This window comes from Tiliqua scincoides, chromosome 1, assembly GCF_035046505.1.
Source record: "Tiliqua scincoides isolate rTilSci1 chromosome 1, rTilSci1.hap2, whole genome shotgun sequence".
Taxonomy (NCBI): domain Eukaryota; kingdom Metazoa; phylum Chordata; class Lepidosauria; order Squamata; family Scincidae; genus Tiliqua; species Tiliqua scincoides.
The window spans coordinates 140,723,165-140,741,627 of NC_089821.1; the positions used below are offsets into that span (position 1 = coordinate 140,723,165).

The window sequence follows — 18,463 nt, forward strand, 5'->3', positions numbered from 1 at the left end:
CTTAAGTTTCTAGTGTTGAATTCCTTGCATTTGTACATCAGAATGTACACTGACTTGTTAACATCTTTAGAAACTACAAACTAATCATGTAAGCACTATTATGTCATTTTTTTAAGAACTATGTATTGAGTACTAATTATAACTGGCATGTTCAAGTGTGTGTCTTACCCCCTTTTTACACATAAATCCCTCCCTTGGCTTACCTTCTATATGGCTGCCTACCAACACGGTCACTGAATTTCAAGCTAGTGGAGGTTCCACTCTTCTGAACCTTGATTTCTTTGGGCCCGTGGATGACAGTAGCTCTAGCACCAGCACCACCATCCCAGGTCAGCAGAGTGCTAAACACTGCATAGTTAATCTCTTAACATTTTTACTAAAAGCATGAGCCGCATTATGTGACTTTCCTACAAACAAGAAGAATGTCTATGCTTTAATTTTCTCACAAAGAAAGGTATCAAAGAGTCTTTGATACTGTTTCATTTTCTGTCACTTGTCTCAAGTGAATAGTAGGCGCTCCTTGATCTGTGCTGTAATGTTTAATCGGACAAAGGATTTTAAAACCTAAAATGTGTAAACAATTTTAATTGAAGATTCCAATCTTGAAGTATCACACTTTAAATAGCTATTGGAACAAAAGACAAATGTTGCTGAGTGTATGTTGCTCTGTTGAAAATACCTTCAGGCTACAATTTGTGCTCTTACTTGGGAGTACAGATTATAGGTCTTGATAGACCTTAAAACATATAGAGGATGGCAACAGATGGCCATAAATGCCATTTCCCCTTGCTGTAATGAAGTTCTTAAACAAGGGGTGGCAGGTAGTTTAAATAACAGCTGTTCACTTCTTATATTGTGCAAGAATATACTGAATGGCAATAAATATCTTTAAAATAGTATTGAATATGAAAATATCTGAAAACTTATGACTAAATCTGGAGATATTGCGTGTCTTGGTCTGTTCAGTTTAATTATCCTGGAAGTTAAAGATGTTCTTACTTTCACCTCAATGGACTAATCCTGTAAAGAAGTCCCAGTTGTAAAAAGTAAAATGCTTGCTAAAAGCTTAATAAATACTGCATGATTAGGAAGTCTCTTGTAACCTTTGAATTCTTTAGAGGATGAAAAATTATCTAAACCCTTTGGGCTGAGTCCTTCCCTGCACAGATGTCTGTCTCCATAGAGCAGGGGTGCTCAAACTTTCAACTTTAGGGATGTTGGACCTTTAACAAGTGTATAGAAGAGAGAATTTCAGCAGGTGTAGCTTGTCACCTGTGGGATGACAAGTTGCACCTGCTGCAATTCTCTCTTCTATACACTTGTTAAAGGTCCAGCATCCCTAAAGTTGAAAGTTTGAGCACCCCTGCCATAGAGCACAATGAAACCCTCTCTCCTCCCCACCCTCCCATACATGGACACTGAAAACACCAGACCATTTCAGATCTGTGTACACTTCCCTTTGATGAGCAAAACATGCATGTATTCATAACTACATACATGCATTGGGATAAAGAGGGTAGAGAGAAGGAAGAAGTAGATTTCTTATATGCCTTATGGAGATATTTTCATGTAAGGAAGGAACATGCCCTTGGGATTTTATGTTTGAATAGGGTCTTTCTCCTTCTTGTTATTATACAGTTAAGCCAGAATTTCATTTTTTGGTTAGGTATTGGAACTACCTGATAAGATTATTGTATAGGAATATTTCTGGAATTCAGAGTGTAGAATCTTGTTGAGTTACATACTGTAGCTATTCACAGTTACTGTTATGCTCTTTTAAAAACAGTTAGTTATTTTAATTTCCACAGTGTTGGCCATTACCAGTGGACATATTTTGGCATGTAGTAAAATACACTTTGACTCAACTTTTGATGTGTTCATCTGAAGCCATTTTTACAAACAAGCGTTACCATTTATTCTGGGTTTTCATTAGAAATTTATTATCAAAATCACAGATTTCACCATTGTCTGTAGGTTTCCTGCCTTGTTTGTTGGAAAGTCATTTGCTTTTAGCCTGCAGCTCTGTATGTGGGTTATAGATGCAATTAGTGTATGTGTATGTGGGTGTGTGTCATTTGCTAGGAGCTTGATCTGAGCTTGGTTACCTAAATCCCTCAGTCTCATTAAGGTTTTTAGGCATGCTTATTTTTCTATTATAATTATAAAAACATTCCTTCTGGGAAATGATCAGGCATTTTGAGATGGTTTCTTCAAACTGTCAACATCTGTCCTATATAAATTAGAACTTGTCCTATATAAATTAGCAATCCTCTTCATACTCTCCCCCAACACTTCGGCATGTTAAAAAAAATTTTCAACACGTTCTAACAGTGACTTCATGAGTCGCATGCAGAGGCAGTGAAACTACAGTTGCCAAATGGCTTGAAAATATTAATTGCAGCAAAATACTACAACCCTTTTTACATATTAAAGACCCATTGTGATTATTTCAAATACAGCTTTATAAGCTGACATACCTTAATGGGATTTCAGTTTTATTTCTTATAGTCCATTATTCCTGTATGTGACTCTTCCAAAGGTCTGTGACTGGTATGTGTTAGGATTCTGTAAACATCTGACAGTATTTAAATTATATAGTACATTGGTTGAAAGATTGCAAGCTTTTAGAGAGTACAGGATGAAATTCCTCCCCAGTGTTTGGCTTAACAAAATCATTCCCTGTTTTATCAGTTCAATTAACAATTATATGCACCTTTTAGCTTTTATAAGATACACATTTCTGTAACCAGTTGAGCTATGTATAACTTGGAGCCCAAATCAAAATGATAAAAAATGGGTGTTTTGCTATCATTTATATTTCTAGGTGTGCCAGTTAAAAAGAAAATCTGTACTGTCTAGAGAGTGCTGCTATATATTTTTAAAAACTTGCTTTATTCTTGAGGTTCTCATGTTGGGTCCTGAATCCATTCCTTCCATAAATGTTTTAACGGAAGGTGAGAAATCAGACTGATGATTAAACATTGCTGATACTTTAGTGAATCATTTTTTTAAATGGTTTGAAGATTGTACATACTATTTGTATGCTTTGTAGAGCCAGAGCACTTGGAAATAGATGCTAGCTTTTTAAATGAAAGATCATGTATAGTGCTGAGTCTTCTCTAATTGAGTTTGAAACCATTGTGGTATCCAAAGAAAGTAATGTTGATTCCTGGCCAACATCTTATAAGTCAATTTGTCTAAAGACCCTGTTTCTGCAGCCATGAAATTCTCAGTAGCGCATGGTGAAAATGAGCAAATTCTACCTCATTTGCTACTGGAAGTTTAGATAACTCAGATGTTTACAGAAAGTGAACACAGAGTATCCAAAATTGGAATTGATCATTAACACTTGTTGACATTTATCACTGATTATAATTTTATGCTATAAGGTGTGGATCCAGAGCTGTTCGAGCTAACAACTTCCAAGCTGGAAACCTCCAACACCACCAGTAAAGTGACTGATGCATTCGCTAAGCTAATGTCCACAGTAGAGAAAGCAAGCACATCGGCAAGGTAAATTACTGATCAGTGACCCTTACGAATCCTAAGCAGCAAAATGTAAGGAACTGTAGCAGAGTCTCATAATTAAGATAGCATCATGAAACCTTAACTTGTTGTAGCAGGCTACAGATCCCTTTGGCTCTAAGCAAGTCCCATGGCACCCAAAGTGGGTAACGATCTTCTCTGGGGGCACCTGGTGATGACATTATCACTATGCACCTCTGAGACTAGCCGGCTGACAGCTTGTCAATTGCTCATCAGCCCCCATTTCCTGCAATCTGCTTTTGTCTTTTTGCCCTGTAAAATCGATTTCACTAGTGCCTTTTAAAAACTCTATTGGCGCACACCTTCCGAATATTTTCAGTGAAAGTAATACATTTCTATCATGAACTAGAAGATTCCTAAATGTGTATGAACACAGTGAGTGGCTAATGCAGGCAGTACATGAAGCTGTTTCCGGAGTTCGTATTACTTACAACATTGCTCCACTAGTTCAATCATTCTGAACTAGTGATAGTACATAAAGCAGCATGTCCCAGTCATGCTAATTCTACCATTTCCCACTAGGGGGAAGTGCTAAACCTCAAAGATCTCTTCCTCTTGTTAATTTCTTTTCAACTGTTCTAACAGTTCTGGTACAGAAATTATGTAAATTCAGTGTGTGTCTGACAGTCTTTTAATTAGCACTGTAGCTTTCAAGATGACATTCTAAAGATTTCAGTCCTTGATGTCAGAACATTTCTTTCCTTCATTGCTTCTGCATAGACCAGTGGTTCCCAACCTTTAGGAGCTCAGGGACCACTAAGGCAACATTTGGAAACGGCGGGGACCACATGCAACCCCCCCTCGCACACAAAAAATACAATTAAATTTGTAATACATAAGAGGATTATTTAATAATTATTGTGATGGTTGTGCTTGCATTTGCTTCACTAGCTGTGAAAGTCTTGGGTTTACATGGAATACATGGAACACAAAATAATTCCCCCCAGTTCAGAGGTTTTCATACCCACCAAATTCAATCCAGTCTCTTTTCCCCCACAACAGCCCTTGCCTCTTTTAAGTGTGGAAAAACTCCCTTTTTGAGGTGAGGGTAAGCACAAGGGGATTACAGACAAGTCATGCAAAGTAGTTAAAGGAGTCAATGAAAAGCACACACATCCCTCCACAGTTCCTTTTGTTACACAGCCCTAACCCTGCTCCCCCCCCCACTTGTGAGTCCAGAGTCCTTAGGAAAGTGTTCAACACAATTTAGGCAGGTGGGTCCTGAAGGAGAAGCACCAGCTCAGAGAGACATCTCAGAATGGCTGCTGCATGTCTCAGGAAGAAAAGTCCTTTTGGTGTGCACTGCAAGGTCTTCAGGGGGGAAAAAACCTCTTTTCACTTCCTCTTGTAATTGCTGTCATGCTCTAGCTGTGGACTACTTTGGTTGGAGCTAAGAGAGTGTGAGCAAGCCTATAGGTAGGCTGCAGCCACAAAACAACAGCTGCCTACTCTGCCATTAGTCTGTGGAACTCCTTGCCCCAAGGATGATGGTGTCTAGACTAGATGCCTTTAAAAGGGGATTGGAGAAATTTCTGGAGAAGTTCATCACAGCCACAGTGTGACTAACAGCCCCATTCTAGGCATGTCTACTCAGAAGTAAGTCCCATTATGGTCAGTGGGGCTTACTCTAAGGTAAGCATGCATAGAATTGCAATCTGAGGAGATAGGGGAACTGACCAAGTGTGGGGTGGGGGAGGGCACCCCATGGACAAAGCTGCTGCTGCTCTCTGAGGAGGAAAAGTCAGGGATTACACCTGCTGTACTTGGCTACGGTGGTGCCTGTTCTGCAACTTCTGGGATTGCTACTCCCCAGTGGGCAGCTTGCAGTAAGACAGCAGAGGGGCTGCCTGTTTCCCTCTCCAAAAGGGGTGTCAAAACCCCTCCCTTGTTTCTCCCCTCTCCTGCTGCCACACTGCCTCCAACTCCCTTCCTCTGTTTTCCCTGGCCAGCTGGAGTCTGCACTCCCAGGGAAATCACATCCAGAGAAACCCACTCCCAGGGAAACCCCTCCAGCCAGCCAGGAATGCCTTTGGGAACCTTCTCCTCCTCTTCCTCATTCCTCCCATTCCTCCCCCTTCTCAGGCCCCTCTCCTCCTCCCCCCTCTGGCCCCCCTTCTTCCTAAGGCCCCCACCCGCCTGCCCGCCCGCCTGCAAAAGAGACTTCCTAGGCTGGCTGGAGTCCTGATCTGACTCCTGAGAAACCAGGCTGCCAGCACTCACCTGAAGGCACAGGGTCAAGGAATGGAGGCAGTAGGTTGGAGACAGTGGGTGGCAGGGCACCTCTCCTCTGCATGCAGCTGAGCCACAAGGCTGCACAAACGCGCACGCACCTTACAAGGCGCCTGCGCTTCACTTTTTTGCTTGTCTGGGCACTCACAGATGAGGGAAGGGAGGGGGAAGGCAGGAAAGGGAGAGACTATGCTCTGATTGGCTCTGAGCGGCTGCTGGCACTGCAGAGGCTTTTTTCTTCCTGGAAGGGCATTTTTTTTCTTTTTTCACCAGACACGTCACAGACCACCTGGGGGGGGTGCTGCGGACCACCAGTAGTCCGCAGACCACGGGTTGGGAACCCTAGGCATAGACAGTGCAGATCCTATGCAAAATAGTGGTTTAGGCCATTTTTGCCCAATGTTGCATATATGCAACAGGGATCAAATGTGTACATCTGTGGGCTGGGCAAAAACGGGTTAAACTTGTAGTAATTTTGTCAAGTGCTTATGTAATTGAAGACCCTTTTATTTGCATCAGCTCTTCAAAGGTGTGCACTCAGTTGCCTCACCTGGCTTTTAAAAATATGTATATATTGTAGGTGTGTGAGACACAAGGCTCCCAGCCTGGATATGGCTCACGGAAGCTTTTTATTCAACCCACGTGTTGATTGGGCTCTCCCAGCACTGTCCTAGCAGTGCTGCTTCTGCCAAGGCTCAGGGAGGGAGAGATGAAGGAGGCCTCAAAAGGCATGGAATGATATGGGGGAAAGGAGAAGCTCAGAGGGGTGAGGGAGAGAGAGAGAGACACTACCAAGGTGCTGAGAGAGTGCAGTTATCATGTGGGCCACCCTTTCAGTAGCTCTGCTTCTGCTGAGGCATCTCAGCTGCTGAGCTACAAAGTGACAACTCAGTAGAAGCAGCACTGCTAAAATGGCAGCCTGTGTGAGAATTGTGCTCTCCCTTGTCTTGAAATTATTACCAATTTTTACACATTATTACCAATTACACATTTTTTCTTCTGCTATTCGCAGCTGAGTTGAGTGAAAACAGCCCACTGAGCTGAGTGAAAACAAAGATCTGCTTAATGACATCACTTCCTGCTTAGTTATGTCACTTAAGAGCATAATTTTCAGTGATTGTCCATATTTGGATTTTCTGAAGGGGTAAAGACAAGTGTGAGTGTGAGACAGGAAAAAATCTAAGTGAAATACCAGAGGCTGTCATCAAAAATGAATGCTACTTTCCCAAAGGTCTGTAATTGTAGTATAATAAGTAAGTTGTAGCTTCTGTACAACTGCTTCCTGGTGGTGTTCTCCTAATGATGAGTTGAGTGTAATATGGGCACTGCAGAGGAAGACAGCTGAAGTAGAAAGACCCTAAACCTTGTTAGACCCTGTGACAGCTACTGGAGAAAGTTTTGGAGGTGAACAGAAATCTTTCATGAACTCCCCTACCTAGAGCCTGACTGAATGGGTGGGGTTACTTTGGAACAGCTGGTACCACGTATAAGTTTCCAGCACTGGGCACATCTCAGTTGCTAAATAAATATTCATTTTGAATTAATGTTTATCTTCTAAACCACAAATACTGCAGGGAAGGGAAAAAACTATTCAGAAGACTGTCTGTTTAAGGACCAGAAAAATTGTGCTTGGAGCAAAAGGAAGAGCTGCCATTCTTGACACTGCCATCTCCACTTGAATTGTAACTGTGATGAGATAAGCTTCTGTGCTTAGGTGTAAAGAATACATTTACTGGGGATCTTGTCTTCCTTAGAGGCAAAGTCTTTTTATTCCAAGCATGACTGTTAGAATAGGAGTAATGTTTTTGTAGCAACATATTAATCATGTATTTATGATAAAATGACATTTTAGAAAGCACCATATGCACACATAAAGTGTTTGCATATTTTTCTGAAGGTCTCCCAAACCTTAGGTGTCATTTGGGGTGAAGGTATAGATGGCTGCAGCAGAAGGTTAGAAGGAAAATTTTGTTTCATATGTGATTACAGGTATAACCTAATTATCGATGGATTTTTCACCCGTGGTTTTATCTCAGTGCAATGAGAAGGGCCCTTTAAATTAAAGGAAAAAAGTAGTTTCACAATAGCCTCCTTAATGTGAGAGAGGGCAGCTGGCTGACAATCCATCAATCATTCTTTCTCCAGGCACTTAGAACAGCTTCATTCCAAGGCAAGCGACCCCACCCTTTCCCCGGAGCATGTGACAGAAAGATAATCACTTTGCTTTCTTTCCCAGTGGAGTACTCTGGGTGAAGGTGAAGCCTGGTGTTGCTGGCTTGAGGTGAAGCCTTTCTATGCACCTGGAGAGAGATTGATGGATTGTCTTCCTAATGACTGTCTTACATTACAAAGGTCAGGAAGGCTGTTTTTAAATCGCCTCCAGAGGGGACATTGTTTTTTAACTGGATTTGCTTTAATGTGATTTTTGCCATCCCTATGAGTTCTGTGAATGGAACCCTCATGAATAATGAGACTCAGCCTGTCTTTGGATCCAAGCCAGTGCGTCCTGATTTACATGTTACAATAGAAATTCAAATCTTTTAAGTCAAGTAGAATATTCTCAGAAAAGATAATATCAAAACACTAGATTTCTCAGTTTCTGTTCATACAATGCCAGCCATAGCAAGCTGTCCCCCTTCTCCTTACTCACACTCCCTCTACTAATATGGATAGCGGAAAGTGTGTTCTCGTTTTTTCTTGCTGTACCATTTTAGTATCATGGATACTTGACTAATTTTATCTGGTGCAGATATACAGTATTGGGGGGGGGGGTTTACAGCTGAGGTAGACCTGATCTAAATGATATACTCGCCTTATGGTACATAGATAACCCACATTACATTTTGAATTGTTGAACTGCGTAATGTGTGGTGTTTATGCCATTCTCCTTAGGAATCCATGTCAAGGTACTGGATTATTTTTTGTGATTTTTGTTTTGATGCTAAGCATTTGTGTCATTTAGACCAGGTCTTAGTAATACTATCTTTGGCTTTTTGCATCCCATGTAAATTTATTGCCTCAGAATGTTTGTGTGAGGAGACTAGCTGGCTTTTCATTGGTCCATTTTAATTTTTAGAATGTATAAAAAAGATCTGCTGTCAGGGTGGCAGTTTAATGATGACTGGTAGAAAGAAATAGTTGAGTTTCTTTCATGCACGTGTGCACACATGCTATGTCAGATGGCTAGTATAATAAAACCAGTGCATATAAGCAAAATAGATAGATGGAGCAGCATTTAAAAATTGCATTTGTGGTAATAAGTGCTAGGAGCAGCCGTGAGAGATGTTGAAGAGATAAGAACTCATTGCTTCTAAAAAGTTGACTTAACTGATGCAGGTCTTTCTCCAACAATACTGAGTAACTTTTCTAACTTTTTTAATAGAAAGCCCAGAAAGGAGGAACAACTCAGTGAAGAGGCTGCCAAGGTGATTTCTAGCCTTCCTGACTTATCTTTCATGCATGCCAAGGTGTTGATGTTCCCAGCCACATTAACACCTTCAACAAGTTGCCAAGACAAGGTAGACTAAAACAAAGTGAATTGGACAATTTCTATTGATTCTTTCCCTAGCCCCTTTTTCTGGGTCCTATGAAGTGATCTTGTTTTAAATAAAAATTCAAGTTCAGATGATTTGTTGGTAAGCAGCACTAGAAAGGTATACATAGTTATGTATATTTATTTACATACTGGAGTCCTAAATTTATATTAGAAACATGTAAATAAGTGGGGAGGGTTGAGCCTTTTTTGAAGATTTTCTTTTTTGTTGTGCTGGGGTATAAACATTTATGTCTTTGTGGAAACACTGGTGGTGTCCTCCTTACAAAACTTTATAAACGTTTTTAAAAAAATGAAATTTTCAATCTGCCTCTCAAATCCCCCCTCCCAATGAGTTAGATTTTTTTTTTAAGAATACATTTACTGAAAAAGCCTAAAGGTCAGGGTCTTTCAGTAGTTTCCATTTTAAGCTCGCTGTACCTTCCCTTTTATCCATCTAATGTGGCTTTTCCTTTGAGGGGGCAGGGTGGTTCGTTTTTAGCTTCTTGACTTCTAAGAATATGGCTTTTGTCATCTTTGCCTTTCAGAAGATTTGCTATCAGTTCCTTTTAGTTAAGTGATCACTGCCTAACCACTTGATCGTTAGGATCTAGGTATTAATCAGTTTGGTTTGGGATGGAAGGACCAAAACTATCTGAATGTCTTACAATGAAATATACCTGTTACATTTTTTGTTGTACCACTATTCTTATGTTTGATTTTGCACAGTGTAAATTACATAATCATAGATTGCTATGGTTTAGGCTGTATGTACAGTAAAACTATGGGTTGTAAATGTTTGGGGAAATTCCTATGGAAAAAGAGAATGCTATGTAGAACAACCTCTGAAAAGGTTTATGTGCATGCCTGAGGTCTTTTTGAAATTTCAGTGTATAAATTTCCTCTTAGCTTACACAAAATAAAAAAAAATAAAGTTATATAGTCTGTTAATGTGTGTGGTGATATTGTTGTACTCACAGTTTTAGTTCTCCCAAAGGCAAAGCTGAAGCCCATTTTTGTTCAGAGGGAAATTATGTCTCTTACAACATTCATCATGCTGATGTTTAAAGGTATTTTTAGTGCTCATTTGACAGATGTGGGAATGTTCTCCCTCTGCAGCTCAGTAACCGTCTATGAATCTGAAGTGAGCTGGGCTATATCTGGAGTTGCCATGGAAGTTGCACGTATAGGTCAGGGGTGCCCCATAGAGGACGTTGGAAGATGCTCTTCTTTGCTTGCTCAGGCACCAGGAGTGAGCACAACCACAGGAAGAGGAGGGGCAAGTTCATATTGAGAGATATGAAGGCACCTACTCCAGTTTGCCTCATTGCTTTCATCTTCTAGTGCAAGGGTGCCCAAACCCCGGCCCTGGGGCCACATGCGGCCCTCGAGGCCTCTCAATGCGACCCTCAGGGAGCCCCATCTCCAATGAGTCTCTGGCCCTCCGGAGATTTGTTGGAGCCCGCACTGGCCCGACACAGCTGCTCTCGGCGTGAGGGCAACTGTTTGACTTCTCGTGTGAGCTGTGGGATGAGGGCTTCCTCCACTACTTGCTGTTTCACGTCTGTGATGCAGCAGTGGCAGCAAAGGAAAGACCAGCCTTGCTTTGTGCAAGGCCTTTTATAGGCCTTGAGCTATTGCAAGACCTTCATTCATTCATATAAGTTCCACCTCTAGTATATTAATTTAATATGCTATTAAATTTATTAAACTTATGTAAATTTATTCAAATTTTAAATGTAAATTAATTCTTTTTTTCCCCTGGCCCCCGACATAGTGTCAGAGAGATGATGTGGCCCTCCTGCCAAAAACTTTGGACACCCCTGTTCTAGTGTATATGTTCCCTATGAGTCTGGTTCATTGTATTTGGATTCTTACAGCTATTGTACATAACACAGGCCTACAAAAAAAAAAATGCTTTTTTAGTTGCCAAGAATGTTTGAATGAATTCAGGATTTTTTTTTGGGGGGGGGGGGGGGTGCTGAATCCAACAATGACATTGGGTTTGCCCAATTTGTAGAGGCAATCTAAAATGGTTTTATATTTTTGTGGATGGCATTATCTTTAAACAAGGGAGGGGGCTGAAAGTGGTGTTTATAGCAGTGTTTTTATTCCAAAACACTATTTTAATCAATTTTAAGACTTTTTATCCTGTGCAATCACTGTCATTTGGGTGACATTTTTATGCCTGTGGCTGTCAGCAGACATGGCCACAGGCATAAAAGGCGTAAGACACCCCCCCCCTCCCAAGGTAGGATCCCAGGAGTGACTGGCAGGGCACCTCTGATTAAGGCTGCAATCCTAAGCCCACTTACATGGGAGTAAGTCCTACTGAACTCAGTGGGGCTTACTTCTGAGTAGGCCTACATAGGATTGTGCTGGGGAAGAAGCAAAAGGGCAAACAGGCAAGCATTTAACAAAAAAGCAGGTATTTTTTTCTCTTTCCCACACACACCCACCCCCCATAAAGAGGCAACATATCAGAGAGTCAGGAGATCAAGCATTTAGCAAAAAAGCAGGTATTTCACACATACTTGCACCCCACACCAAAAAGACGAAACACGGAGAGGAGAACATGAGAGCAAGTTGTAGAGAATGCATAAAATGGCCACTGCTCCAGGCTAGCCTTGCAAATAGACCCAAGCCATGCCTCTACTGCAGGTTAACCAATTATTTTCAGGATTGACTGAGCCTGTGTTCCCCTCCTCCCTGGAACAAGGTAAATTTCATTTTATTTTGTGGATTTAAAGCAGCGGTGGGCAAACATTTTGGCAGGAGGGCCACATCATCTCTTTGACGCTGTGTTGGGAGCCAGGAAAAAAAAAAGAATTAATTTGCATTTCAGATTTGAATAAATTCACATAAATTTACATAAATGAATAAGCTAGAGATGGAACTTATATGAATGAATGAATTTTACTGAGCATATTTATAACGCACATGAAAATTATAATACAGTCTTGTAGAACCACATGAAAATTATGAACTGTCTGCCACACACCTCTTGCCCAGTGAAAGCATACAGACAAAGCCAGAAACACATGGAGACAAAAGTTGTTCAGAGGCAATGGGTGGGGGGCTTTAAAATAATGCCCAGGGAAAAGCAGAAAAAATATGGAGAGGATAAGAGCCTTTGCTCTAACTTGGTGGTCACGACTGGCAGTTGTGGGCCAGTGCAGTCTCCAAAGGGCCAGAAGCTCATTGAAGAATGGGGGCTCCTTTTGGGCCAGATCGGGGGATCCCAAGGAAGGCAAATGGCCCTGGGGTTAGGGTTTGCCCACCCCAATTTAAAGAGATATCACATTTTGTTTTTAAGCCTAATTTTGCATTATTTTGCAAATACCACTTTAGACTGCTCCTACTAATCAGCTCTAGTTTGGAGGTTACTGCATGACCTCCTTATGTTTCCTCATGAGGAAGCTTCATGAATTGGCATATAAGGTGGCTATGCTGTACCCCTAAAACTAGAGCCAGTTGGGCAAAACCAATGCCATTTTCAGATTCAGCATCCCAAATATACCCAAGAGTAGGTCTCACTTTAAGATAGCAAAATGTGCGTAGGCCTGTGTAATGAATCCAAACTGCTAGTTACATGGCTGTGTTACGAAGTTCTGTAAACCTCTCACTTAAATGCATGCATTCTGAAAAGACCAATATTTGTATCATATTTTCCTTGCCCTGCTTATCTTTCCCTGTTTCCACCTTCCTCTCCACTGTTTGTAGTCTAATCTCAACTGAGGCTAGTCTCAACTGTAGGCTAGTCTCAACTGAGAGAATGGAACTCACAGTTCCCTTAGTGGTAAACTTGGCTACAGTCTTTTTACTTTTGTAGAAAGAGGTTTGTTCTTACAGAGGTATTGAGAGAGACCTAGGCCTTAGGAGGTTATCTACCCATTCTTTGCCATCCTCCACAGACTTTCAGTCCAGCTTATTTCTAGGGATCTGTTATACCTCAGCCTCTTTCTTCCACTCAAGCAGAAACGTGAGCCAAGGACTCCTTAACCCTTTCTTCTAAACAGAACTAAGGTTTTAAGGACCCTATCTGAAGAGAAAGGGCTCCCAAACACTCATTTTAGCCTCCCTTTCTTCACTGGAGAAAATGACATAGCTTGGAGCTTGCTTTGGTTTTAGCAACCAAATCACAGGAAGTTGAAGGATTATGCTATTCCCCACCAGCACTTTTGCAGCCCCCAGTGCTGTTTTGTGTGGAAACTGTGGTGGGGAGGGGAGGAAAGAATTGCACTGCTGAGCATCATTTGTCGTTTGAGCTTGAGATCTACCCTTCCCTCTCCAGTTCAGTGTGAATACTGTTTCCCCTACTCTCAATTATTCTCCACTCATAACATCTCAGCTGCTCTCTCTTATTTTACTTGACCCATACACGGGGTGAACAGTAGAGGAGCATAATCTGAAGTTTCTGTCAAAGCCTTTGTTGCTTTCCTTCCTTGTTGGGGTCAAGGAGCCCTTGACTCACTTGCAAGCAGAGATGCAGGCAATGGGCAGAGCTATTGGTGCTTGCCTTTCCATTCTTGCTCCTTTCAAAGTATAACCTCTGTTTATATAGTTGCAAATTAGGGATCCACAAATGCAGGGATATCCTGAATCTCTGGTAAAATTAAGCTTGCCTGCTGGCTAGTATGGATATGACTGCATTGCATCTTTCTAGTCTGAAATCAGTTTTATATTATTAACAGGCTTGTGGCTGTGTGCCTGATGTTTACTTCACAGACTCCTGAATGGTGTGTATACTGCCCCAATTGGGGATGGGGAGGAGTGAAATGGGCATTTGGGCCAAAAAATCTAACTTTACATCTTAAAAAGTCAATACCAACAAGTGCTGTGTAAAAAGTGCTACAAGATGCTTAATTTTGTAAGCTGTCTTTTGGTTCTGTCTGTCCAAACACAGGAAACTGTCCTTGCTACTAATGTTAGCACTAACATAACATTTAGGGAACAGTGCCATCTACTGCATGATAGTGACTAATTTCTAGTCCCACAAGTGGATTTTCTTGGAGACTGTATCAGGTTGTATTGAACTAGCCTGCCCTTGATTAACTTTGAGATGCACTGTGGAGAATTCATTAGAGCACATAAATGAATACACTTTTTCTGTGAGCAACTACTATTGCACCATCAGGCTAAAACACATGCTAAATTGTTTTGTCTGTTAATCTCGGAACTGGTGATCTGTGGTTTCTTATATTCTGGACAGTTGTACCCTTACTATTAAGAAGCTTTCCATAATGAAAAAGAAATAGTTATGCCACTTTCTTGGCACATATGATAAATGAGGCCCTTCTCCCCAGTAGAAAAATCTTTGCCCATGTAACACGGTGCTGTCTTGGATGAGTCAGCTTGGACAGCTTCTCCATTTTGACTTCAATAACTTGAGTCCACCAGTAAGGCTTAACCTTGAATATGTACTGGGCGCTGCAGAGGGTCTTGCTCTACACTGCAGGGTTAAAAAATGGGCCAGACAGCACCTGCTGGGTTTTACTGACACCTGTTTATTGGTCTAGTAGTTCATCCATCTGACCATGATCAGCTTCAAGGAGCTGACCCTGGCTTTCCCATCTTTGGTTTAGTTGAGTCAGAAGGGTAAAATCTCCATCTCCCCAAATCCGTTAAAAGGACTGGCTAATTTGAACCAGCGTGTGGTCTGTTATGCTGCTGGCCACCCTTCTGCTCTCTTCCTCCCTTCCTGGAGATGAACCAAGGAACTGCAATCTCCTTTGTAGACCAGGCTACTTTCAAGGTACTTGTATTCAGTTTTATTGTTTTCATTTTGCATCTCCAAGTTCCTGTTTTTTTTTCCTTTTCAATGCTTGCCCATTTCCCTTTTTGTCTGTGTGTCTTATGTGTGTGTGTCTCTTGCTATTTTTTCTCATAACTTGTTGTTTCTTTCTGACTAGGGACAAGAGCTAGTGTCTTGCTCCCTCACTGAGATTGCTCAAGTGCTAAAGCTACAAAGGGCAAGTGTAGGTGTGAAGGAGTTGCTGGGTAGCTTTCAGGATTGTTTTTATAGCAGCCAGCTGGCTGGTGAGGGACAGCAATTGAAATTACCCCAGGTGGGAAGTAGGATGTGGAACAGCACCCATCTTTTGGTCTTTTCTTCTTGATGGCACTGACTACCTCTTTTTGGATGGCTCATATTCCCTGGTGAGGTATCAGAGGATGCCTGGGAAGGTCAGGCATACAGGCAGCATGCCTTGCTTCTTCCACCTCTGCAGGGTGGACTGCAGCTGCCTCATTAGATCACCACAGGATGATGTACTTCTTTCTGAAGCTTATATGCTCTATTTTACCTTTTTAACCTCCAGAGTTTTTTAAATTTACGCATGACTGTCAAGATACAAGATGCTGCAAAAACAGAAATTGTCTCCTCAAATGTGATTACTATGTGTAGAGTCTAGATCAGGGGTGCCCAAACCCTAGCCCTGGGGCCACTTGCGGCCCTCAAGTCCTCTCAGTGTGGCCCTAAGGGAGCCCCCAGTCTCCAATGAGCCTCAGGCCCTCCGGACATTTGTTGGAGCCCACACTGGCCACACGCAACTGCTCTCACCTTGAGAGCAACTGTTTGACGTCTTGCATGAGCTGTGGGATGAGGGCTCCCTCCATTGCTTGCTGTTTCACGTCTGTGATGCAGCAGTGGCAGTGAAGAAAAGGTCAGCCTTGCTTTGTACAAGGCCTTTTATAGGCCTTGATCTATTGCAAGACCTTCATTCATTTTATATTCATTCATTAATATAGTCATTTATGTAAATTTATTCAAATTTTAAATGTAAATTAATTCTTCCCGGCCCCCGACACTGTGTCAGAGAGATGATGTGGCCCACCTGCCAAAAACTTTGGACACCCCGGTCTAGATGGTGACTGTTGTAAAGCTTTCCTTTTTGTATAGCAAACAGTACAATGTACTCAATGAAGCCTCATACCTTTTAAGAGAAGAAACCTTTCTGTCTTGCGGAAATGGACCCCACCGCTTCATGTATGCAGTGTACCTTTGGCCTTATATAATGCCAGTAGGTATACTATGCTTAAATGTTGCAACCTACCTGATATTATAATGCCTGATGCCAAAAACTTTGGACACCCCTGTTTTAAATCATTAAAACGAGATTTTGCAAATGCTGTGACCAGTATCAAGATGGCCACCTTCTGGCATTTTCCATGGAGTTCAACTGCAGGCTTGATGTCTCATTGAGAAATGTCTGAGTGCTTGGAAGCCTGGACCCCATGCAATATATAAAAATAGACAGTGTGGCTCACCACTTTCTCTTGCTTTAAATGACTTGTAAACTGGGACTGAGATCATTGGAGCTGAGGGTTATATGGGTGGTAGTATAGGACTTATGGGAGAGTGGCAGAGGGCTGCTAGATCAGAAGTTATAGACCAGGGGTGTCCAAAGTTTTTGGCAGGAGGGCCACATCATCTCTCTGACACTGTGTCGGGGGCTGGGGGGGAAAGAATTAATTTACATTTAAAATTTGAATAAATTTACATAAGCTTACATAAATGAATACATTAAAGATGAACTTCTATGAATGAATGAAGGTCTTACAATAGCTCAAGGCCTATAAAAGGACTTGCACAAAGCAAGGCTGGCCTTTCCTTTCCTGCTGCTACTGCATCACAGACATGAAACAACAAGCAGTGGAGGGAGCCCTCATCCCACAGCTTACGCAAGAGGTCAAACAGTCGCCCTTACGCTGAGAGCAGTTGCGTCGGGCCAGTGTGGGCTCCAACAAATCTCCAGAGGGCCAGAGGCTCATTGGAGACTGGGGGCTCCCCGAGAGCCACATTCAGAGGCCTCGAGGGCCGCAAGTTGCCCCAGGGCTGGGGTTTGGGCACCCCTACTCTAGACCCTACAAAGATGTGCAATCTGTTTTGTTGGCTATTGTCTGTTTAGAATATCACACATCGTATCATATGACTTTAAACAAAGGTCCTCTCTCAACTCTTTGGTGCTGATGGTCCTTGGAGAGTCTATAGAAAACATCAGATAGAAAAGGCAAGGTGAGTGGCAGAAGTTACACAGAGGATGGCATTCCACTAGGAATGTGCAACTCCCCAAATATTCATAAACATTCCTTGTTCCCCAAGTGTTCTGGCATGCAGAAGATAATGTAAGATGAGGGATGCCCATCTTAATAGATGGGAGCTTGTTGCTGCCTTTAGTGACACTTCAGGTGAGAAGTGCTGCTTTGTTGGTTTGTTTCCCACTTAGCCCAAATCAGTCCAGTATAAGATTCGACTGGGTCAATGTGTGATATCAGTTGCCTCAGAGATAGGCATTATCCACGAACTCTTGACAGTGACTCTTGATTTATCAAGTTCAGATGATTCTAAACCCAAGCTGCCTCAAAACATTGTGATGCCTGAGGCTGGGTACCAAGTGCTGCCCCCGTTACCTGATGATATGCCAGCTCTGCTGCTCCATTTCCAGTTCAGCACTTGTCTTGCTTCCACAACTTCCTCTTCTCTCTGTTCCTCTCTTCCATTTCAGGGAGTGGAGGGAGAAGGAGCAGCAGTGGATTTTCTTGTTCTGCATTTTTGGCATGCCCTGCCACCTACTTGTAGGCCTTGCCTGCTTCCCTGAGGACAGGAAGCAGCAGGAGGCAGAACAGCAAAAGCAAAAGTGTCAAAGCGAAATGAAGCAAAGGACAGTATCCAAGAGAAGACAAGAGGGCAAGTAGAAGGCCTTATGAGTAGACTCATTATGAGTCTTTCATTATGTAGATGGAATGTACTGAGATCTGCTGGTGTCGTATGGATTTTGAGTGATTCCTCTTGGATAGTTGTAATACTTGGAGAATTTGACAGAGTAGCCCCCAAGCTGTATCACTAACTCTTCGTTCATGCATGTATGTCCTAGCAAGTCCAGTGGACCTCCTTTCAGTCAATGTGTTTTAAATAATGTTGGGATGGGAAGCCCAAGTCTGCTGTTGGATGAAGTGTTACAGAGCATTTCACCCCAAAGTATCACTGCCACCTGCATCTGACATCAAACCATCGATTTCACCCCAGATACACACTAAATTTGTTTTTGCAACTCTAGCAACTTGTTCTTAAAACATGATTTTTAAAAAGGCAAAAGCATAAATATATACCTTCCTTTCTGTAGAATCCGAGCAGCCAGCATTCCTACAGCCAAA

The 18,463-nt window shown here is 42.0% G+C and overlaps 1 protein-coding gene across 4 annotated transcripts in view; it reads left to right on the forward strand.

The window, feature by feature from the left end:
• Positions 1–10,247, forward strand: part of AFTPH (aftiphilin) — a 47,182-nt gene extending 36,935 nt beyond the window's left edge. The window contains exons 8-9 of one of the 4 annotated variants that reach the window (XM_066639322.1): positions 3,390–3,513; positions 9,158–10,247. In XM_066639322.1, the coding sequence (XP_066495419.1) occupies positions 3,390–3,513; positions 9,158–9,302 (269 nt within the window). In that variant the 3' untranslated portion in view covers positions 9,303–10,247. Of the gene's footprint in view, positions 1–3,389; positions 3,514–9,157 lie in introns of those variants that run through there. The other 3 variants (XM_066639404.1, XM_066639491.1, XM_066639574.1) reach the window with 3 other exon arrangements.
• Positions 10,248–18,463: the final 8,216 nt, after the last annotated feature.